Consider the following 24,449-nt stretch of genomic DNA (forward strand, 5'->3'; position numbering starts at 1 on the left):
GACTTCCATACATTCTTGGGTAAGTTGTAAGTGCCCGAATTCTAGGATTTCAGGAGCCAGATTGCTAGATTCAGCGATGCTGGATCTGGGTGTCTGATCTTTTGGTTGTGTTGTGTCAACAGATCTGGCCTGTTGGGCAATTTGATGCAGGGTACTACTGATAGGTCTAGCAGCGTTGTGTACCAGGGTTGCCTTGCCCAAGTTGGTGCTATGAATATGAGTTTGAGTTTGTTTTGACTGAGTTTGTTTACCAGGTAAGGAAGGAGAGGGAGAGGAGGAAAAGCGTAAGCAAATATCCCTGACCAGTTCATCCATAGGGCATTGCCTTGGGACTGTTTGTGTGGGTATCTGGATGCGAAGTTTTGGCATTTTGCGTTCTCCTTTGTCGCAAACAAGTCTATCTGAGGTGTTCCCCAGAGTTTGAAATAAGTGTTCAGAATTTGGGGTGAATTTCCCATTCGTGGACCTGTTGGTGATCTCGAGAGAGATTGTCTGCGAGTTGATTTTGGATCCCTGGTATAAATTGTGCTATTAGGCGAATTTGGTTGTGAATTGCCCAACGCCAAATCTTTTGTGCTAGCAGGCTTAACTGGGTGGAGTGCGTCCCCCCTTGCTTGTTTAGATAATACATTGTTGTCATGTTGTCTGTTTTGACGAGAATGTATTTGTGAACTATTATTGGTTGGAAAGCTTTTAGTGCTTGAAAAACTGCTAGAAGTTCTAGGTGATTTATATGCAGTTTTGTTTGATGTACGTTCCATTGTCCTTGTACGCTGTGTTGATCGAGGTGTGCTCCCCACCCTGTCATGGAAGCATCTGTTGTTATTACGTATTGTGGCACTGGGTCTTGGAAAGGCCGCCCTTTGTTTAAATTTATGTTGTTCCACCACAGAAGCGAGAGGTAAGTTTGGCGGTCTATTAACACCAGATCTAGAAGGTGACCCTGTGCTTGTGACCATTGTGATGCTAGGCACTGTTGTAAGGGCCTCATGTGCAGTCTTGCGTTTGGGACAATGGCTATGCATGAAGACATCATGCCTAGGAGTTGTAGTACCATCTTTGCTTGTATCCTTTGTGTTGGATACGTGCGTTGTACGATGGTGTTGAAATTTTGAATTCTTTGTGGACTTGGAGTGGCTACTCCTTTTGATGTGTCTATTATGGCTCCCAGGTATTGTTGTACCTTGCGCGGCAGAATTTTAGATTTTGTGAAATTGACGGTGAACCCTAGTTTGAAGAGGGTTTGTATGATATGATTTGTGTGATTTGAGCACTCTATTAACGAATAGGCCTTGATTAGCCAGTCGTCTAGATATGGGAACACATGTATTTGCTGCCTTCTTATGTGTGCAGCGACTACCGCTAGACATTTGGTAAAGACTCTTGGTGCGGTTGTTAATCCGAAAGGCAGTACCTTGAATTGGTAATGTATTCCCTTGAATACAAACCTTAGGTATTTCCTGTGCGATGGGTGTATTGGTATATGGAAATAAGCATCCTTGAGGTCTAAAGTTGCCATGTAGTCGTGTAGTTTTAGCAATGGCAATACTTCTTGTAGTGTGACCATGTGAAAGTGGTCTGATTTGATGAAAGTGTTCACTACTCTGAGGTCTAGGATTGGTCTCAGCGTTTTGTCCTTCTTTGGTATCAGAAAGTACAGTGAGTAAACTCCTGTGTTTATTTGTGTGTTTGGCACTAATTCGATTGCATTCTTTTGCAATAGTGCCTGCACTTCTATCTCCAGGAGAGTGGAATGGTGTGTTGTCAAATTTTGTGCTTTTGGTGGTATGTTTGGAGGGAATTGTAGAAATTATATGCAATAACCATGTTGGATAATTGCTAGAACCCAAGTGTCTGTAGTGATTTCCTCCCATGCTTTGTAATAATGACTTATTCTTCCCCCCACTGGTGTTGTGTGGAGGGGGTGAGTGACATGTGAGTCACTGTTTAGTAGTAGGGGTTTTGGGGCTCTGAAATCTTCCTCTATTCCTAGGGAACTGCCCTCCTCTATATTGTCCCCGAAAACCTCCTCTATACTGTCCCTGGTAACTGGACGGTGTTGCTTGTGAGGTGCTGGCTTGTGTGCTCTGACCCCGAAACCCCCCTCGAAAGGGTGTTTTACGGAATGTGCTGTAATTCCCTCTGCTCTGCGGGGAGTAGAGTGCGCCCATGGCTTTGGCAGTGTCCGTATCTTTTTTGAGTTTCTCAATCGCTGTGTCCACTTCTGGACCGAACAGTTCTTTTTCGTTAAAAGGCATATTGAGAACTGCTTGTTGAATCTCTGGTTTAAATCCAGACGTTCGGAGCCATGCATGCCTTCTGATAGTTACAGATGTATTAATTGTCCGTGCAGCTGTATCTGCAGCGTCCATGGAGGAGCGGATCTGGTTGTTGGAAATGGTCTGTCCCTCCTCAACCACTTGTTTTGCCCTATTTTGTAAGTCCTTGGGCAGATGTTCAATGAGATGTTGCATCTCGTCCCAGTGGGCTCTGTCATAGCGCGCAAGTAGTGCCTGGGAGTTCGCGATGCGCCACTGGTTTGCAGCTTGTGCTGCGACTCTCTTACCAGCTGCATCGAACTTGCGGCTTTCTTTATCTGGGGGTGGTGCATCTCCAGATGTGTGGGAGTTGGCCCTTTTCCTAGCTGCTCCTACAACGACAGAGTCTGGTGGCAGCTGTGTAGTGATGAAAACCGAGTCTGTAGGAGGCGCCTTATACTTTTTTTCCACCCTTGGTGTGATTGCCCTACTTTTGACCGGCTCCTTAAAGATTTCTTTTGCGTGCCGGAGCATACCAGGGAGCATAGGCAGGCTTTGGTATGAGCTGTGGGTGGAGGAGAGTGTGTTGAATAAAAAATCATCCTCGACCTGTTCTGAGTGGAGGCTTACGTTGTGAAATTGTGCTGCTCTAGCCACCACTTGAGAATACGCGGTGCTGTCCTCTGGTGGAGATGGCTTCGTAGGGTATGCCTCCGGACTGTTATCTGACACTGGGGCGTCGTATAGGTCCCATGCGTCTTGATCTTGGTCACCCTGACTTATGGTGGTGTGAGCTGGGGAGTGTGATGGAGTTTGTGCTGGTGAGACGTTAATCACGGGCGGAGGAGAGGGTGGTGGGGTAACTCTTTTCACCACTTTTGGTTGTGGTGTCTGTTCAGTTTGGAACTCCAACCTTCTCTTTCTTCTAATGGGGGGAAGGGTGCTTATTTTTCCTGTCCCCTGCTGTATGAAAATACGCTTTTGCGTATGGTCCACATCAGTTGATTGTAGCTCTTCCTCAAACCTATGCTTTTGCATTTGGGAGGTTAGCGAGTGCTCTTCTGTATAAGAGCCTGAAGCTGGGTCGCTTGCAGTTTGTTTCGGGACCGAAACCCTGTCTGCGTGTTTTTTCGGCTCCGAGGTGACTTTTTTCTTTTTCGGGGCCAAAACCTCTCGGCGTCGATCTTCTTCGGTGCCGCTGTCTCGGCGTCGAGCCGTGTCCACACCGGCATCTCGGTGTCGAGGCTTGTCTCCAGCACTTTCTCGGTCCCGAGAAGGCTGCGTGCCGGTGTCTCGACCGGAGTCGGACGATCTCGGCACTGTTTGGGCCTTTTTCGGTGCCGACGGTCGGTCACCGAATTTATGGGTGGAGCCATGGCCTGATGGCAGTGGCGTCCCCTGGGCCTTGTAAATGTTCCTCTGAGTGGTTTTCGACGTCTTACTCACGGTTTGTGTATCGTCGAATCCTTCGGAGTCCGATTCTTGGATCGAAAAGGATCCCTCCTCTTCTTGTTCCTCGAACTCCCGGTGGGCTGTCGGCGCAGACGCCATCTGAAGTCTTCTGGCTCGACGGTCTCGGAGAGTTTTTCGGGACCGGAACGCACGACAGGCCTCGCAGGTGTCTTCGCTGTGCTCAGGTGACAGGCACAGGTTACAGACCAAGTGTTGGTCTGTATAGGGGTATTTATTGTGGCATTTGGGGCAGAAACGGAACGGGGTCCGTTCCATCGGCGTTCTTCAGCACGTGGTCGGGCCGACCAGGCCCCGACGGGGGATCGAAAAACTACCCCGAAGGGCACCGGAGCTCTTCGATCCTTCGACGCGGTGTTGAATCTAACTACGCCGATCCCGAACGCAACAATACCGACGAAAATCTTCCGAAGTTAGCTATCTTTCCGTTCCGAAACTCGGAGCGACAGGAACACGTCCGAACCCGATGGCGGAAAAAAAACAATCGAAGATGGAGTCGACGCCCATGCGCAATGGAGACAAAAGGAGGAGTCACTCGGTCCCGTGACTCGAAAGACTTCTTCGAAGAAAAACAACTTGTAACACTCCGGCCCAACACCAGATGGCGAGCTATTGCAAAACATGCGTATCTAAAGCGACAGATGCCATCGAACATATATACAATTATATACACATAAATAAATAATTGCATCAGTATATACATATCAACAACATACAGATGCTCACCCAAGAAAATCTTGGTAAGACCAGCCAGGCAACAGGGAGGCGGGTGGGACCGTGAGGATTCCACAGGCAGCTATTGTATCCACCAGAAAAGGTGTTACCGAAGGTAAGTAACTTTTCATCTGATGGATACAACTACCTGTGGATTCCTCACCTAAAGAATAGAGTCCCAAAGCAGTACCGCACTCGGTGGTGGGTGCCTGAATGGTCAAACCAAGAAATCCTGCAGCATGGACCGTGCAAAATGGCCATCCCTCCGGACTTTAAAATCCAAACAATAATGTTTAGCAAACATGTGGAGGGATGCCCAAGTTGCGGCCTTGCAGATGTCAACCACAGGAACACCTCTAGCTAAGGTCGAGGAGGCCGCCTTAGCCCTGGTGGAATGGGCTCTTAACCCAACAGGAGGTTCCTTCTTTGCTAAAGAATAACAATTTGATGCAAAGAATGACCCACCTGGAAAGCGTTCTCTTGTGGACAACCTTGCCTATCCTCTTCCCCACGTAACTGATGAAGAGTTGATCCTCCTGTCTGAACTCTCTCGTCCTGTCGATGAAGAAGCTCAATGCTCTTCTTGGATCTAGTCGCTGTAGCCTCTCTTCCTCCTTTGATGGATGAGGTGGAGGATAGAAGGAGGAAAGTGTGATGGACTGTCCTAAATGAAAGGGTGTAACAACCTTCGGTAAGAAAGCCGCCTTGGTCCTTAACTCCACCTTGTCCCTATAAAAGGAAGTATATGGGGGTTCCACACTAAGAGCTTGGAGCTCACTCACCCTCCCTAGCTGACGTAATGGCAAACAGGAAAACAGTTTTGCATTGCATTGGTTCAAACGGTTAATTTAAAATCCCACTGCGGCATAACGAATGGAGTGGGCGGAAACTTGTTAGTGAGATCCTTAATGAACCTCAAACTAGTGGGGACTTAAACAAGGAGGGTTGGTCTGGAAGACACAGAAGGGCTGACAGCGCGGACAAATAACCCTTATCAGTCGCAACTGTGCAACCCCTCTGTGCTAAGGACAGAGCAGATGACAAAATGTCAGATAAGTGGGCAAGTAAGGGATCAATTTGATTCTCTCCACACCAAGTCACAAATTTAGTTCACCTGCTTGCATAGACAGATTGAGTGTCCTCCTTGCACCAGATACTGGAGGCTGCAGAACGACAGGCAGGGCGCGTTCTCCCGAGTGGCAAACAGGTCTATCTGAGGAAACCCCCACATCTGAAAGATGTAAAGGACCAGGTCTGGATGAGGACGACAACTCGTGATCGGTCGAGATGTGCCGACTGAGACTGTCCGCACGTACGTTCAAAACTCTGGCCAAATGGTTTGCTACCAAGCAAATCTGATTGTCCTTTGCCCAGGACCAGAGTCGCAGAGCTTCTCTGCATACAAGGTACGACCCCACTCCTCCCTGTTTGTTTATATACCACATCACAGTAGTATTATCTGTCAGGACTTGAACCGACCGACCGCAAAGGGAAGGGAGGAAGGCCTTGAGAGCCAGATGTATCGCCCGCAATTCCAACAGATTGATGTGAAACCTCTGTTCCACTTGAGACCAATGACCTTTGACCTCCAGGTCCCCCCCCCAGATGAGCTCCCACACCCTAGAGTGGAAGCATCCGTTATCACTGTGGCCACTGGAGTGGCAGCAAGAACGGCCTTCCTTGAGAAAGGTTGCCGACCGCAGCCCACCATCGAAGATCCGCGGCAGCGTCTCTGGAGATCCTTACCGATTCCTGGAGACCCCCTTTGTGTTGAAACCACTGCCTGCGGAGGCAACACTGAAGAGCCCACATGTGCCAGCGTGCATGAGTGACCATCAGAATGCAAGAAGCGAACAGACCGAGCAGACCAAGGACCTTGAGGACTGGAACGACCGCTCCATCCTGAAACATTGGAATCAACGCCTGAATGTCCTGAATCCGCTGAGGCGGAGGAAAGGCCTGATTCAATGTAGTGTCTAGTACTGCCCCTATGAAAAGGAAGCATTGAGAGGGTTCCAGGTGAGATTTGGGCACGTTCACCGAAAAGCCCAGATTGGACAACAACTGGGTTGTCGACTGCAGGTGACGCAGCAGGAGCTACGGAGACTTGGCTTTGATCAACCAATCGTCCAGATAAGGGAATACTGCTATCCCCCTCCTTCTGAGCTCTGCTGCAACCACCACCATCACCTTCGTGAAGACTCAAGGTGCTGAAGTAAGACCAAACGGAAGGACCGCAAACTGATAGTGTTGCGATTCCACCACAACTGGAGATACTTCCTGTGCGACTTGAGAATCGGGATATGAAAGTAAGCATCCTGCAAGTCGACAGACACCATCCAATCCCCTTCGTTCAGCGCCAGAAGAACCTCTGCTAGGGTCAGCATTTTGAACTTTTCCTGCTTGAGGAACCAATTCAAAATCCTCAGGTCCAGGATTGGCCTCAACCGGCCATCCTTTTTGGGGATCAGGAAATATCTTGAATAACAGCCCTGACCCTCTTCTCCTGCTCTGGAACCAACTCTACTGCACCTTTCGACAAAAGGACTAGAACTTCCTGTTGTAATTAAAGGAGATGGCCTTCCAAACAGAAGGATGGGCGGGGAGGGGTGGGAGGGGGAAACTGCCGAAAGGGAAGAGTATAGCCTTTCCCCACAATATCGGTGACCCTGGATTCCGTTGTTGTTGACTCCCACATGTGGAGAAACTGCAACAATCTCTCCCCTACAGGAGATGCATGCGAAGGGATTGATGGAGAACTAAGGCTGATTTCCCTGCTGCACCCCTCCGGAGGAAGAGTAAGAGGCAGAGTGCTGCTGGGTGGCCCCTCTGGTACGAACCCTACCCCTTCCCCTTTATGATCTATAGGGGTGAGGAGAGGCAGCCTGCTGGCCTGTCTGCTGAAATCTCCCTCGAAAGGAAGAGGCACGCCCAAACCCCCTGAATACTCGTGAAGGAGTGGAGACGGAGGTATGCAAGCCTAATGACTTTGCTGTGGCCCTACTCTCCTTGAACTGCTCCAAGGCAGAGTCAGCATTTGTCCCAAAGAGTTTATCTCCATCAAAGGGTAAGTCAAGTAGGGTTGACTGCACATCGGGAGAGAATCCTGAAATTCGTAGCCAGGCATGCCTTCTTGTTGCTATGGACGTGCCCATTGCTCTGGCCACGGAATCAGATGTGTCAAGTCCAGATTGGAGAACCTGAGTTGCCGCTGCCTGAGCGTCCGTCAAAAGGTTCAGAACCTCCTGAGGCAATCCAGGATGTGTCTTGGCCTCGTCCATCAGGGCATAGATGTACCTGCCCAAGATACAGGTTGCATTTGTTGACTTCAGGGCCATTCTGCATGAAGAGAACGCCTTTTTTGCAGATTGGTCCATTCTCTTGGATTCCCTGTCCAAAGGAACCCCTGGAAAAGATCCTGGAGCTGTGCGGGAGGAACATGAGGCCTGCACCACCAAGCTCTCTGGAGTCGGATGTTTTGACAAGAAAGCTGGATCTTCAGGAGCCACCCGATGCCTCCTTGCAGCAACCTATTCACTGCTGTCAAAGTCACAGGCTTCTTCCAGACCTCCATTATCGGGTCTATGGGTGCCTCATTAAATGGCAGAAGTGGCTCCGCCACAGCTGAAGAAGGGTGCAACACTTCAGTGAGAATGTTAGTTTTTATTTCAGCAGCTGGAAGAGGAAGGTCAAGAACATCCGCTGCCTTCCTCACCACCGAATGGAAAGAAGCAGCCTCTTCGGTGTACTCCCCCAGGGATGCTAAGTCCCACTCCGGGGAAGTGTCCAACCCACTGGGAGTGTCCAAGCCCTGTAGGTCTCCCAGGGGCTCTGCAATCTCACCCTCTTCCAAGAGCTGTTTCTCGTATTCCTGCACCTCAAGCAGCCTCAGAGCCAATCTCCTGGAGCTCAGCCTGGCCTCAATTCTTGGCGTCGATAAGGAGTCTACGGACGCCGAAGCCCTCGGTCGGCATCGACCCTCGGATTCATCCAGCGCCGGATCCATCGGCGCCGTAGGCTTCATCAGCATCTATTGAGGTTGTGGTTAACTCATCGGCGCCGGGGCAGCAGACATCTTCGGCGTCACAGGTCTTCTAGGTGACGCCATCGGTAGTGGCACCGAACCAGCACCTCCTGTGGGAAGGAAAGGCATGAAGGGCGTCGGTCTGTACGGAGCCGGAACACCCATGTCATATGCCAAAGGACCTGAAGGTCCAGACTGGCCACCTCTCGGAGCCATGCTGGCAAAGATGTTAAACATCGCATTTAGAAATGCGGCAGGGTCTGTACCTGGCGCCAGGAACACCGGATATCTCTGTGGAGTCGGCGTCTGAGGTGACACCGGCGTCGGTTCAGGCATCTCCGTCTGCGCCAGTGAAACCGCTGGATCCTGATGAGGATCGACCTCAAAGACAGATAGAGGAGATGTCGAAGAAGTAGGAGTCGACCGAGGCGGAGGTGTTACCGTCGGACTAACCTCCCATGTCTTTCAGTGTCGAGCTGATGGCGACCTGGAGCAGGATCGGTCCTTACTCGAACAATGTCGTGATCCATGCCGGGAGTCTTGATGACATCTGTGCGACTTCGAAGATTTAGAGGAAGACCTACGATGATGATGTCTTTCCTTCTTCTTTGATTTTGCCAAGAAATCAAAGAAGCCTCCTGCTCCCTGAGTGCTTTGGGATTCATACGCTGGCATGAACCGCACGCCTCGACTTCATGGTCAGAACTCAAACACCACAAGCGATTTTCGTGTGTGTCTGTCACAAACATTCGGCCACCGCACTCCCAACAGGGTTTAAAACCCGATTTGAGTGGCTCAGACATAGTAACACTCGAAGTGAAACAGTAGCTCCCTGGAGCCTTGAAGAAAAAAAAACGTTACTCGAAGGCATGGAAAAAAGGGAACTGACGTCTGCACGCAGGACGAGGACCTCTTATTGCCTGGATGACGTTGTACGGCGTCCCGTGGGAGTTGGGCAATTGTGAGGTCGACGTGCAGAGCTAGAAGAAACATTTCTGTCGGATGCTGGTGCATGGGGGGAAATTCTTTAGGTGAGGAATCCACAGGTAGTTGTATCCATCAGAAACTCAATTATACCAAAATGCTGCTATAACAACACTCATACGTTTATGTTGTTGATACTCCATATGTTATCCAAACAACTCAAAAAACGCAAACCAATGGGGCAAGATACGGGACAACATGCACATTTATCTTGCCTATACAGATTTATCTATCCTCTCAATGTGTATTGGTGGGTAAGATGGCCAACTTATAGTCTCTCTTCTTATTGATCCTGTAACCTTCAACTAATTACTATATATCTTATGATTCATAATCTCCCCACTTTCCATACAATCTGAGTCAATAGTATTCAAACAGTACCAACAACGCAGGTCAGAGTTTAAACTATTCCATGGTCCTAGTCTTATAACATCCTTTGGGGCAGTTTATTCCATTTTAAATGCCATCTTAGATCGACATTTATCTCTCCAATCAATAAATAAATACATTGATTGATATAAAACCTTGGGTAGTTATACCCCTTTTATCATTTAATTATAGTTATTGTGTCACTAACAATACAAGGTACAATTCTTTTTTTTTATAATTCTTTTTTATTTCAAACAAAGCTCAGCATACAATTAGAACACATTTCATGTTTGTAGTTAGTTGGCTCTGTATGTACTATTTCAAAGTAAGAAATAGCATGCACAGAGTCCAAGGGTTCCCCTTAGAGCAGTGGTTCCCAACCTTTGGACTTCTGCGGACCCCCATTTTATCAATACTGGAGCCCGGGGACCCCCACTGAATCGTTATTGGAACACGGGGACCCCCAAGGAGTCATTACTGACAGCTGGGACCTAATATTATTACATTTTGTAAGCAGCCTCAGACCCCCTGAGGAGGCTTCGCGGACCCCCAGGGGTCCCCGGCCCACAGGTTGGGAACCACTGCCTTAGAGGTAAGATAGTGGCAAAAAGAGATCATTCTAATGCTCTATTTTGTGATAGTGTGGTCGAGCAGTAGGCTTATCAGAGGGTAGTGTTAAGCATTTGTTGTACACACACAGGCAATAAATGAGGAACACACACTCAAAGACAATTCCAGGCCTATAGGTTTTTATATAGAAAAATATATTTTCCTAGTTTATTTTAAGAACCACAGGTTCAAGATTTACAAACCATACTTTAAATGAAAGGTATTTCACTCAGGTATCTTAGGAACTTAGAATAATCACAATAGCATGTACAGTTTTGGCAAAAAAGGAAATGAGCTATTTTAAAAGTGGACACAGTGCAAAAAATCAACAGTTTTTTAATAAATCCAACACTGGCATCAGTGTGGGTTTATTATTCTGAGAAGTTTGATACCAAACTTCCCAGTATTCAGTGTAGCCATTATGGAGCTGTGGAGTTCGTTTTTTGACAAACTCCCAGACCATATACTTAATATGGCCACACTGTACTTACAATGTCTAAGAATAGACTTAGACACTGTAGGGGCATATTGCTCATGCAGCTATGCCCTCACCTGTGGTATAGTGCACCCTGCCTTAGGGCTGTAAGGCCTGCTAGAGGGGTGACTTACCTATGCCACAGGCAGCATTTTGTTTGCATGGCATCCTGAGGGGGATGCCATGTCGACTTTGCCTTTTTCTCCCCACCAACACAAACAATCTGCAATGGCAGTGTGCATGTGTTAGGTGAGGGGTCCCTGAGGGTGGCACAACATATGCTGCAGCCCTTAGGGACCTTCCCTGGTCACAGGGCCCTTGGTACCACTGGTACCTTTTACAAGGGACTTATCTGTGTGCCAGGGGTGTGCCAATTGTGGAAACAATGGTACATTTTAGGTGAAAGAACACTGGTGCTGGGGCCTGGTTAGCAGGGTCCCAGCACACTTTTCAGTCAAGTCAGCATCAGTATCAGGTAAAAAGTGGGGGTAACTGCAACAGGGAGCCATTTCCTTACAATGTTCACATTAATAACATCTTGTGTGAAGTGCACAGTAGCATCAGGAAACTAGCCAACGTTACGCTACCACTTTACTTACATCGTCCCCTGTGTCTATCCCTGTGGCTCCTCCCCCACCATCCCCCCATAGGCCCAGAATGTCATTCCTGCGCCCCCCAATTATCCCACTATGTCTCTGTATGCAACCCATTTGGATCATATTTTCTCGCAATTCATCATGCATCCCTACTTTTGTAATCCGCCTGTTCCGCCTGTTGGCACCAGTCTAGGTCCCGCTCCCAGTCCATGACCCACAGGGGTCTCTTGCTCCCCACTCCTGTGCAATATTTTGCTTGGCAACGCCAGCCGCCAATTGTAACCAGAGCTTCAAGTACCTGGGTCACCCTTTGTCCCCCGTAATGCCCAGGAGGAACCATTTCGCCTCCAGTGCTATGTGCAGACCGGTTACTTTATTCATAATTCTTATCACTCGTATCACACTACCCCAGAACCCCTGAACCACCGGGCATCCCCATAGGGTGTGGAAAAAGGATCTCACTTCCCCACAACCCGTAAACACAGGTTGTTCACTACGTTCCATTCTATGCAACAATGATCTAGAATATTATGCTCTGTGCAGGACCCTCAGTTGTACCAGTAGGAAGCGGGCCATTATAGCTACCTCCCTAGGGCTCTGAACTGCCTCCACTCAATACTCATCTTCAAGTGCTCCAAGATCGCTCTCCCAGGCGGCCTGCAAGGCTTTCATAGGGTCTGGGGAGTTGTTCATAATTTTCTTATAGGTCAGGGAGATAGCCTTACTGGTCAAGGGATCTGTCAGCAGTCTATTTGCCAGGGGAGATGACTCTGGTAGCTGTTACCCCTCCAATATATGCTTGTGTAGCACATGCCCAAGCTGCAACAGCCTATAGCGTTCCGACTGTCCCACCTCATACTCCCTCTCTCCAGGTCTTCGAAGGTCAGGAGCACCTCCCAGGCATTCTATCCCAATCAGCTCCCATTTCCTGAACCCTTGGAGTTTCCTGGCTTCCTGTACCAGTTGCACTGTCCCGTAGTGGAGTTCTATTTGTAAGCTTACCCTGCCAGCCCAAAAATGTATTGGTCACCCTCCAGGCTCTCACCACCGACTGTGTGTAGAACGGCAGTCTGTCAAACCACCCACCACCATATTGTAGTGCAGGGTAACCTTGCCACCCCCCCAACAGGGAGATTTGTTCCTACCAGCCCCCACTTCCTACAATCCCATATACCAAAGGGCCCTGCCACAGCCAAGCAGCCAGGGGACTCCAGCGACAATGCAAAAATCATGGGGGACAGTGGGCACCCCTGCCTCGTCCCTCTGTGTAGAGCAAATGGGCGAGATAGTGTCCCATTCACCTGCACTCTCGCCAGGGGGAACCGATGGAGGAGTTGCATCCACTCGCAGAATCTAGGCCCAAATCCCAGCCTAGTTGGGGCTGCAAACAGATATGGCCACTCTATACTGTTGAATACCATCCTGGTGTCTAGCGATAGCACCACCGCCTCCTCATGATCTGCGAAGCTCATCATATAGAAGACCCCATACAGGTTAAGTCTAGTGCCCCGCTGGAGCATGAACCCTGCTTGATCCGGGTTAATCAGCGTTGTAATGACCTTTCTCAATCTATTGGCTAGGATCTTCGCCAGGAACTTCATGTTCACCTCCACCTTCAAAAACAATATGGGCCTGTATGAACCGCAGGTCTCCGGGTTTTTCCCCTTCTTTGAGATTACTGCTATAGTGGCCATTCTCTGGTCCATTGGAAGGATACCCTCCGTCCGAGCTGCCCGGCAACTTTTTTAACATATATTTTGCTGCATCCTTGGCCACATACTTATATAACTTGACCGGTATGCCATTCCGCCTGGCTGCCTTTCCGGACTAACTCCCGAATGGCCTGTCCAACCTCTTCCTCTGACAGCTCCTCCTCCAAATCACCATGGACCTCAGTTGAGAGGGCCGCAAAGAAGACATCTTTCAGGAGGTCTGCACAGATCACCCTTGAAACTTTGACCCTCGACTCGTACAGCCTCATATAGTATCCTGCAAACGCTTTGGCAATGTCCCCAATGGTCGTGCATGTCTTCCCTGTCGTGTCTCCTCTCACCATCCAATTTCTCCCCTTGTCTCTCACTGTAAGTCAGGCTATTCATTTGCTGGTCTTATCCCCAACATCGTAGAGTCAACACTGAGTAGCGAGCGCGTGTGCTTTCGTCTTATTATCCGCCAGATCCCTCAACTCCTGCTGGTGAAGCCTGAGCCGATGACACCGCACACGACACGGCTGGCCACTCTGTACTACTGCTGCCTTGAGAGCCCTAATTTCCGTTTCCAGACCCTCCGACCTGATGGATTGCTCCTTTCTAATCTCTCCTATCAGTGCCTGCACCTGGCCTCGGATTACTGCTTTGTATGTCTCCCACAACATAGCTTGTGAGGTCACTGACCTATTGTTATCTTGGAAGTACAGAGTAGTCTGGTCCCTTACCCTGTCTCTGAAAGCGGGATCTGTGAAATACCAAGGGTCCAACCTTGGGGGCAGCCCCCGATCCCTACTCGCACCACTGAGCGTCACCATCACTGGGGAGGGATCAAAGACACCCTTCGCAAGATGAGTTGCACAGTGAAACTGACTCCCCTGGGGGTGCAGTGCGAAGAGGTAGTACATTTGTGAAAACTGTTGTCTGCTGTTGAGAAATATGTATACTGTTCCCCTCGGGTTATGTTCCCTCCAGAGGACCACAAGTCCCATTGCCTCCACGAACATCTTGAGGGGACTCTCATTCTCCCCCCACCCCACCCACCCCTTTGTACCCCCACAGCCTATCCCTCCTGGCATTCATGATGTTGTTCATATCGCCACCCAGGATCAAAATACCTTTGGGCAGCCCTAGAAGCTCCCTCCCCAACTCTCGGAAGGTGTCACTGTGCAGCCTGGACGGTACATAGAGGGAGCAGATATTTATCGTTTGACCCTCCCAGCTGCCTGTCTGTAACCCGAATCTGCCTGTGCGGTACATAGAGCAAGCAGATATTTATCGTTTGACCCTCCCAGGTGCCTGTCTAACACGAATCTGCCCAAAGGGTCTGCGCGCGTGTGTTGCCCAGGGTATATGCTACTGATGTGTTGACCAATATTCCTACCTCCCTTGAGTTAGTTGTGTAGTCCGTGTGTGCCACCAGGGAGTAACCCATTCGATCTAACACCTTTCAAATGAGTTTCCTGAAGCAGGATAATGTCTGGTGTATGTTGCCGGATGTATTGTAAGACTACACAGTCCCCTTAATTTTATTTCCAAGGCCACTGAAGTTCGAGGTCATAATCATGACCTCTGATTTACTCTTACATCCCATGTCGCGTCCAGGTGCGCCACCCTTTCCTGATACTTAACCGTATCCCCCACCCAGTGAACATTGTGTAGCTGAGCAGAACAAATAACTTTCTAAAGGGTCGCAAACTGACCCAGAATAACCTCCCTCGTAACTCCCCCCCTTCCTGCTACCCTGGATTGTGGACCCGAACCTGCCCACCACCCCAACTTGCAGAGTGCCTGTCGCCCTAGAATGATGTAACTAGTAAAGGACTAGCTGGCGTCACCAATCAACTTTGTTTAGTATGTGTGTGATCCCGACACCCGTTATCTGATTCAATTAACCATACATCGGTTCCACCGAACGTCCAGTTTAGCACTGTTCAGACGGAGTCAATTATATTTATGGACCAACTGCCTTACTGGTGTTCTTCTTCACTCTTTGGCCCTCAATTGTCTCAGCTCCATGTCTGCAGGGACACTCTCTCCCTCCCAGTACCCATCCCCATGCCTCCCCCAGTCCTCAATGAGGTTCTGTTCCGATGTGGTCGGTACCGGCTGTACCTCTGCGTCTCTGGATTTTTGGTCTATGGTCCCATCTGAGTTCCCGCTCCTTGGGGAATGTTTTCCCAACGGACGCCATCCCTCGATCCAGTCACACGCTTCCGCCAGCGTGCCAAAACACCAGGATTTGCCCTCCACCACTACCCGCAGTCTAGCTGGGAGGAGCATCATGTATTTAATATCTTTCACTCTGAATTCTTCTTGACCTCATCAAAGCTCCGCCGCTCAACTTGCAGTGTAAAGTCTGGGAAGAACCGCACTGTAGTGTTCTCGTAAGTGAGGTCTCCTTGCGAGCGGGCTGCTTGTAGAATGGCTTCCTGGTTGTTGAACACCCTAGCTATCATAGACCTTGGCAAGGTCCCCGGGCTGGGCGGAGCTGTTGGCGCCCTATGTGTCCGCTCAAGGGAGAAAAATGTTGAGTCGCTTCGGGCGGAGGTGGTTGATTATCAAGTCTTCTGAAAAAGATGTCTACATCGGGTCCCTCCGGAACCCCACCACCAGGATATTGTTTCTCTGCGCCCAAACTTCTTGGTCCTCCAGTCCGCCCGCCATCTGTGCCTGTTTTGTTAGGCGCTGAACCTGGTCTTCCAGCTTTTTCGTTGTGGATTGCAAAAGGTGAATGTGTGATTCTGCGGATTCAACTTTTTCCGAAATCTTGTGAAAATCTGCTCGCAAGAGATTGGCATCCATCGTAACAGCATCCAACATGAGCTCAAGTGAGCTCTTGAGATGTCGAATTGCGTCCATTATGGCTCCCAGCGAGGGCTTCGTATCTCCTGGCTTCTCCCCACCCTCAGTGCTCTCCGTCAGCTGCCTTACCACTGAGGACTTGTCCATTTTGTTTGACTGTGCGTGTGTGTGTGGCTCTTCGGTTTTACCATTTTCCCTTACCCCCTCCGTGTCCTGCGGTGGGGAGGGGGGCTGTCTACTGGCTGGGCTTTCTGGGGGGGAGAAATGGAGAAGAGACTCCCCCACGCTGTTTATGCTCCTAGGCCTCGATGGGCCTGCAACCACACAACGTGGCTCCTTCGCTTTGCCCGCAGGCCTCGCCGGGCCGGTTAAGTCACTGTTGCTCCTCACTCTTTACTCCTTTCTACTCTCTGTCCTACTGCTCTGCCTCGGGCCCTCTCCGTCTGCTGCCTATTGTGGCCAAGTCACACTGCTCCGGTGGCGCGTCCTCTCCAATCCAGCCGCCACCGCTGCGCAGGCCTTTACCGTCGCCTTCACCTGCTGTTGTTGTAGGCACTGCCCGCCATATTGGGATGAGCTATCCTTATTGTCAGGCCCACACTCTCCCCTCACCGTCCGCTGTCCTCCTTAATATTTGGGTGTCGCCAGGCCTCTGCTGTGTGGCTCACTTCTGGGTCTTGGCCAGGTCAGCCCTACCGCGGGCCACACCTCCTCCTCCTCCAACGTAATCACTGGGGGAGGAGGATGGGGGGGCAGTAGTCCAACACCCCCCTTCCCGGCAAGCCCCGCCAACAAACACTCTCTCGCCAAACCACCCCAGGGGGAGAGGGGTGGGAGAGAGGCAGGAGATTGGGTTTGGGGCCTCGCACATCTCACTGGCCTCCGCTGCCTCATCCCACGGGGCGAGCTAGATGCTTCCCAAGCCCCAGTCGCTCAGCCACCACCAAACACTGGCCCAGCGAGACTCTGCTGCCTCTCAATCTCTTTTCTGCCGCTCGAACGGCCCACCGGCGCCCCACTTCTCCCGTTGTCGGCAGCAACCAGTCTCCGGTTCCTCGTGCATCCCGCTCTTTTACCGCTGTCGCCACACGAGATCACTGTTTGGTCGGAAGACTTCTGCGCTTATGCAGTGTAATATTCTTACATTTCTTCTGTGGGGGCGAGTTTTGTGCCGATGTAGTCGGATTCTGGGCAGATTACAGGTTTTTAATTGCTTTAGTTCTCTGGAGCTCCCTTACAGTGCGGCCATCTTGGCTGCTGCCAAGCCATGTCCCACAATACAAGGTACAATTAATCACCCAAAAAAGTCCTTTCCTCTCATGGTGGACGTTCAGACTTTTTTTTTTTTTAACCCCTCAATTTCATTATCCATCGTGCTTCTGTACGGCACAGCGCTAGTTCTCCAATCCCAGCTTTGGGGTCCATAACTACAACTTCAGGACCATGGAAATGGAAAATCAACATAACGCCACAAGAAATATGCTCTTCTACATGATATCTTATGTTGCCTGCTTTTTCTGTTCTTAAATGCTCAGAAATTCGCTGACATAACATCCTAATAGTACTTCTTACAAAGGTTTTCTCACAATTATATATTAAAACATAAACCACATATTTTGTCTGACAAGAAATGTTCTTACTAATTCTGTATTTTGGACTCCCATTATAAACAAATGTCTTGCTTATTTCCATGACCAATTTACACATAGTACAGTGCCCACATTTGGTAAAATACCCTCTGGTAATAAATCCCAATCAATTCACAATAGGGTAGTTTCCCGAGTAGCTTACTGATTATACTCTTGAGTGTTCTCCCTCAATAATATGCGACACGTGGTGTTGGATAATATATCCCTTTATTGTCTTATCATGTACCAACGGATGCAGTGTCTGTTGAGCATGAAGTTGAATTTGTCTGATTCCTTTCCATATGTCATAAGTCTGACAGTGTTCTTAGATTTCCTCCAATTACTACTTCACCTTAGTGTAGTCTAGTGATTAAAGGTCAAGGGCTTACCATTGACTTTCTCAACCAGATCATGATCATAACCCCTTCGTAGAAATCTTTGTTTTTTGTACAGAATATTATTATAACAAGCATTGTCTTCACTACAATTCCTTCTTGCTTTTGTCATTTCACCTAGTAGTACAGCTCTACTTAGGTGTTCACTACTCACTTGTAGAAAGTAATTAAATGATGTCTTATTCTGGTACATTCTACTTTCCAACCTTTGCTCCAAAAAGTGAGTCACTATTATAAATCAAGGTGAACTCATTAGTGCCCATCATTTCAATTTGGTGCTGGTGTGACAGTAATACTGGTGGACTAAAGCAAGGTCCGACCAGAATTATTTCCTGTAGTAGTCTCTGAACTTCCCCACCTGGACTGCATTGTCTTCAATGGGGCCAGTGAAATGCCCTGAGAAGGCCCACCTGTGAACCTCCAAGTCGAGCCTTGACCAGTCCTGTAGGACCTACAAACATTCTAGAGGGAACCCGGTGCCTGGAACTCAGTGTAGCCTGGTGCAGGAAACTCAGAGTAGCTGGTCATCACAAAAAGCATCAGCGAGTGCTAGAGGAGCCTCACGAGAAGGAAGAATTGCCACCATTTCTGTTTTTAGGTGAAGAAGAAGAAGCAGGAGTACAAGAGTGTGTCTGTGACTTTCTCCTCGATCACCTCCTTGCTGAATCAGAGTGCTTCCTCTTTTAATTATGCTTCTCCAGGACACCACTTCCTGAGTCAGCCAAAGGAGCCAGCGAATCCTACCAGCGTACAAGAGCCATGTCAGAGGATTCCAGATCCAGTGCAGCACCTGAGATAGTCAGGAGGTGAGGCACTCACAGACAGAAGTATCCATCAGAATGTAAAACTGTAGTAGAAGTAGGATTCCTCACACTAACATGCAGCAGAAATTGTGGTGGTTGGACCTCTATGGGGGGAGTGGAGCTCATTGCTTATCCTCCTAATTGGCTAGACGCTAGGTCTCTGAAGTAGGTGGATAGGCTAAATGAGGTCTATGGCATATTTTCAATTTTACTTAAGTGCCTTAACAGGTACTCCCAGCCTGACTAAGGGGAATATTCAAGTATGGGGATATACGAAGAGAAACCACTGCCTGGAGAACTATGATGTGGTGCCTAGGTAGGAGTTCTCTTGCGTATTCTGTGCGAACTAATGTGCTTTAGAACAATACCTTTCATACAGACACTTTGGGCCTAAACATTTGGCCTAAAATGTACAGGTCTACAGGCTAGTGAAAGATATTAAAGCACACCCCTGAACTAAAATACACAGATACCCATCAGTGAGAAAACATGCACAGTCTGGCATGGCTGAGGAACGTTCTCTTCTTTAGCAGACTGAACTACTATGGAGTCAATATATCTGAAATACAATTCAGTACAGTAATTTCAACATGTTGCTTTGTAAACTTAAAATGTAGACCATCATAAGAAAATAAACCTTTTTGTGAAGCAGAAAAAACATCACTTCTCCAAAAACATGTAGTTCCCTCATCGAGAACAGTCTGTTTACTGACTTATTTAGGTAGCTCACAGTTTTCAACTCTCCAGTAAGTTACTGTTCCCTAAAGATTGCAAACATACTGCTCTCCCGATGTTTTTACTGCTCTCATACTATCATAATTTCTATGCACACTTTACATGTACTCTGTGCATCCACTATGGTCCATGCTATAAAAGAAAAACTCATCACATGCACAGGAGGAAGTGTATAAAACCTACTTTGTGTTAAAGGAAAATGGTTCTATATTAGATCACAAATAAGAAATGCTGTCACAGAACATGATAGGAAGAAATTATGTAGCTTGGCTAGCTATGTCTAGGCTTCATTGCCTCTTAAAAATGTATCAATCTATGTTTCCAACTTAGACGAAATGCTCCCTCATGACAAGATTGACTTGAGTAACAAGCAAAGAACTGTTTCCCTATACGTGATCTAATAGTTCAATTGTGGAAAGAAGCCATTTGATTTACACATCAGCGTCTTAATGAGATAAGCCTTATATTTTAAGAGAACAGAGGATATTTAAGGTTATTTATTTCCCGCAAAACTCTTAGCCGTTTTTTCCACATACTGTTTTGAGTATTCCATCTTCCTATAAAATGTTGACTCAAGCAAAGATTTTTTCGTATATCCTCAATATCAAAGGAATTCTTTGAGGTTCTTTGTTCAAGGTCATTGGTGCAGAAAATAAAAGCAATGTTTTAAGGTTTTCTGCATTGTTATACACACAGTCTAGGCAACATCTAACTGATCAACTGCAGTGTTGATAATGTTTTTGTTAATCATCTTGTGCTACTACAGAATGATCGTACTGAGGTGGGATGACATTTATACATTGCACTAAAAAGTATCTTTAGGAGCTAGTCTCCAGGTAAAGAGTTGCCATTCATTAGAAAAGCAGGTTATCAAGTTTAAGTTTCTAGACAAGGAAGGTTGACACACTGGCCTAGCCAGGGTCCAAGTAAAAAGAAAAAGTCATAGGGCTGCAGAAAAAGAAAGCTCCTTATACCTTTGGGCACCTGTGCCAAAACACTGGCTGCAACAATGATAGCTATTTTAATCAGTTAGGAATTCCAAAAGGAAAAGCCCACGATCTGCAGAAAGTTATACTCAATGTTTAAGAATGTGTGGCAACAGATGATTTTGGTAGCCGGCCAGAGATATCTGTAAAGAATATAGCAAAGCATTTGTTTACAGAAGTAACAAAAAAGCCAACCCATGGGGCATTTGTACTGATAGGTGAGCCATTTAAGTTAAACTCTGGTCTACACCCGGAGAAGCCTGCCAGTGGTTTTCCTATGCATGGAAGTGTTCCTGCAACCATTTTAGTCACACCAACTGCAAACCGCTCGCTATGATGGATCAACTCAACCAACATCTCCTTCTGAGGAGCTTCCTGAAGACTGGCTTGCATCACTGATCTCATTTGAGACAGAAATCTAAGCATCTGAGTGCTTTTGAACTACAACAACTGTTCTAGTTCCTTGATCCATCCACCCCACAAGACACCTGTAACATGCCTGCATCACCCATCAGTCTCATCGATCACACATGAGGCCTGTGATCCCAATATTATAGAAACCCCCTTAGCTGACAACTAGGAGTCGTCCCCTGATTTGACAAGTAACATTTGCAGAATCCTGTACTAACTACAAAGATGTTGTGAAGAAGAGAAAGTGACTATTTTTTCTTTCTTCTCTTTTATCTTAATTCACCTTATTTTTCCCCAAATTCTGCATATTCAATATCATGCCTACTCTGCTCAATTATAATTATTTTATTGGACATCATGATATGATAATGTCTTTTACAAGATACAATGTTGAAAGTCATGATGGAAGTCGATTATGATATACAGTCAGGGTTCCTGTATAAATTTGGAGATCCAAAATTCTTTAAGAAGGTGAGGTTTAAAGTACTGCAAGACTCTGCCAATATCTGGTATGATTTAAGGATGGCTACTAAGCTACCGTTCTATAGTAAACATGCGCCTCTCTGGGATGATCCGAGCTCACCAGAATGGACAAGAGATACTCTGGCGAAACCTCTGAAGGAGGCAGGGCTGGTAAAATGGGGGCAGATTTGCACGGATGGGGTGTTACTACCTTATGAGGACCTCAATATAATAGCAGATGAACGTCTTTCTAAATTTAAATATCTGCAAATAAGGAGCTGGTTGAAAGGCGTCAAGGAAAAGGTAGGCGGCTCCAATGACTTGGAAGAACTACTATCCCAAGACTCGGTGGGAAAGAGAGAAGTAGCAAAGTGGTTTTGGACATTACTGGAAACCGTAGATGGAGAATTCCACTTGCCCGAGGAAATCTGGAGGATGCTTGTCTGGAGTACAGATAAGTGATATATGGCAAGTATCTATTACTCTTTTGTATGCTACAGTAAAATCTGCCTCTTTAAGATGAAATCATTTGTTCTCCATCCACAGAGCCTTTTGGTCCCCCGAGAAACTGTCCAAAGTGACGGAAGGCACCCTAGTTACCTGTAAAAAGTGAGGCAAGGATCGGGCAAGCGACATTCATATGTTTTGGGAATGTCCCCAGCTCAATCTGTTCTGGAAAGAGGTTGGTGAGGTAGTGAAAAATATTTTACCTCTAGAGAATTAGGTAAGCCCTTCTTTAGTTATATTTGGCTGTCAAATGGGCTCCAGGAAAGTCTCCAAAAATTATGCTAAATTGCTCTTCTATATGATACTACTAGCAAGGCGGGAGATATGTAAGAAATGGATTAGTCCTTCTCCCCCGACGGTGATGGAATGGAAGGATTCGCTGATATATAATCTAATTCTGGATACAAGAGATAAAGAATTAGATAAGAAGCACAAATTTTGGGACCCACTGAGAAATTGGTTAGATTGTAACAATTAGGTATTGTCCTGGGATTACTTAAAAAAGAGTGCCCGGCGGTTTTGAAGGTGAGCTGGTGCGGCTCTGCCAATCAGAAATACGGGCTGTCCTGGACAAGAGTCTATTGGGGGAGATTAGTGATTATTTCAATTGATCTCCTTTCATTAAGAGACTGGACAAGTGAATGAGGACAAAAAAAAAAGATACAATGTTTTATCTGATCACTTGAAACACGCAAAGTTTAAAAGAAGTATACATACAAAGTTCGGTAATCATTTTATGCTATTATACATGTTTTACAAATTGCACACATTTTATGATATTTTACATATATTCATTTTAATTTTCATGTTGATTTTATGGGTTCATTTTAGACATGAAGTTTCATGTCTCCCTTCTGAAAGCATGGACTTTACTTAGTATTCTTGTAAACAGAGTCCATAAAATTATGTTATGAACATGTATTTGAGTCAATTACATCATATTTAGGGATGTCGTAAAGACCTCAAGGCTAGAGTCCATTCTGACCTTGTTAAGTTAGCCTATATTCATCCAATTTGTCGCATGTCCTTAACTTTTGAGGAACTTGTGAAAGTGTCAAACCAATCAAACAGTGACCTTGATGAACATCTAAGGTGACAAGTTAGATAATAGTTTGCTGATACCTATGTCAGACAGTGAATGTACAAAGTGAACATGCAGTCTGAATTACGTACTTTAGTCATATTGGTTTATACCAGGTATGTCTTAGACTGTCATACTAGTTAAACCCTATTATGTCTGGAACAAGGTGGTAATTCCCCAATGCAGGGTAAAGGTAGATGGTCAACCCTATTAAAAAGTTGCCCTATGTGGGAAGGGTATGCCCTGACGTGGGCCCCTTGCTCACTGTGCCACTTGTTTCAAGCTAGCCTGGCTGATGAAGGGTGATATCCTGAAACGGGTCCCAGGATGCTTGTTTCCAGTCCAGGGAGGATCTGGCTTGGCAGTTCGGGCTGGACTTTTTCCCATGAGGAACAGGGTGAAGACTGATTTGCATATGGCTGGGTCCAAACTGGGGTGGCATGGTGAGCAAAATAATGATGAATTAAACCCAGATCTGTGATTGGGGTGAGGGTTTGAAAAGTTTCAACACTCTGTACATCATCCTTTTGTGTTGCTAAAGATGCCCTAAGTGCGAAGGGTATGCCCAGACGTGGGTCCATTGCTCACTGTGCCACTAGATTCAAACTAGGCCAGCTGATGAAGGGTGATACCCTGAAACCGGTCCCAGGATGCTTGTTTCTGGTCCAGGGAGGACCTGGCTTGGCAGTTCAGACTGGACTGTTCCCAGGAGGAAAAGGGTCAAGACTGGGGTGGCATGGTGAGGAATGGTGAGGAAAAGAACGATGGATTAAACCAAGATCTGTGACTGGGGGTGAGTGTTTGAAAAGTTTCAACACTCCGTACTTCAACTTCATCCTTTAGTCTTGTTATGTTTGGGAGAGGGAGAGGGAGAGAGAGAGGGAGAGAGAGAGAAAGAAAGAGAGAGACAGACAGACAGAGAGAAACACAGAGTTCAGCACTGAGGAGCCACAGTGTAATGCTGGAGAAGTGTAAAAATGTTAAGTTGTTCTGATTGTCTTTGTACATACTGTGTTTTTTCCCATAGGTAAGATGCAATTTTCTGGTCATCAGTGCTCTTGCTGCCATCAAGCGTTGTGCTGTCTACAGGAAGGGTCAGCTCTTTGTCTGGACCAGCATCTGCCTGAGGAGGTTTGTTGTTCTCTAAAGAAAACCAGTAAGCCATGTGTTAGGTCAAGGACGTTCTTTATACTCAAACCTTATATTGCCTTGAGGGAGACTATCCTTTTCCCAGTCACTTCATAGATTCCCACTGTGGGCAGGATATTACTACAATATAAATCATCCAGAAACATTTACCTGTGCCATCTACTAGGTGGATCTCAATTTCAAACGTAACAATTAAAGGTAAATCAGAATCTTGTGCTTTTTCAAGTTTAAGAGAACGCAACATGCAGTTCACAGTCAGACGAAAGCTCTACAAAAGTAGTT

General features: G+C 47.2%; 1 protein-coding gene across 4 annotated transcripts in view; it reads right to left on the reverse strand.

The window, feature by feature from the left end:
* The window catches only part of KIAA0319L (KIAA0319 like), a 612,066-nt gene that overhangs the window by 171,425 nt on the left and 416,192 nt on the right, over nt 1-24,449 (reverse strand). For all 4 annotated transcript variants that reach the window (XM_069223811.1, XM_069223812.1, XM_069223814.1 and 1 more), the window contains exon 12: nt 24,029-24,161. In XM_069223811.1, the coding sequence (XP_069079912.1) occupies nt 24,029-24,161 (133 nt within the window). The remainder of the gene's footprint in view (nt 1-24,028; nt 24,162-24,449) is intronic.

This window comes from Pleurodeles waltl, chromosome 3_1 (genome assembly GCF_031143425.1).
Source record: "Pleurodeles waltl isolate 20211129_DDA chromosome 3_1, aPleWal1.hap1.20221129, whole genome shotgun sequence".
In the NCBI taxonomy this organism is placed as follows: domain Eukaryota; kingdom Metazoa; phylum Chordata; class Amphibia; order Caudata; family Salamandridae; genus Pleurodeles; species Pleurodeles waltl.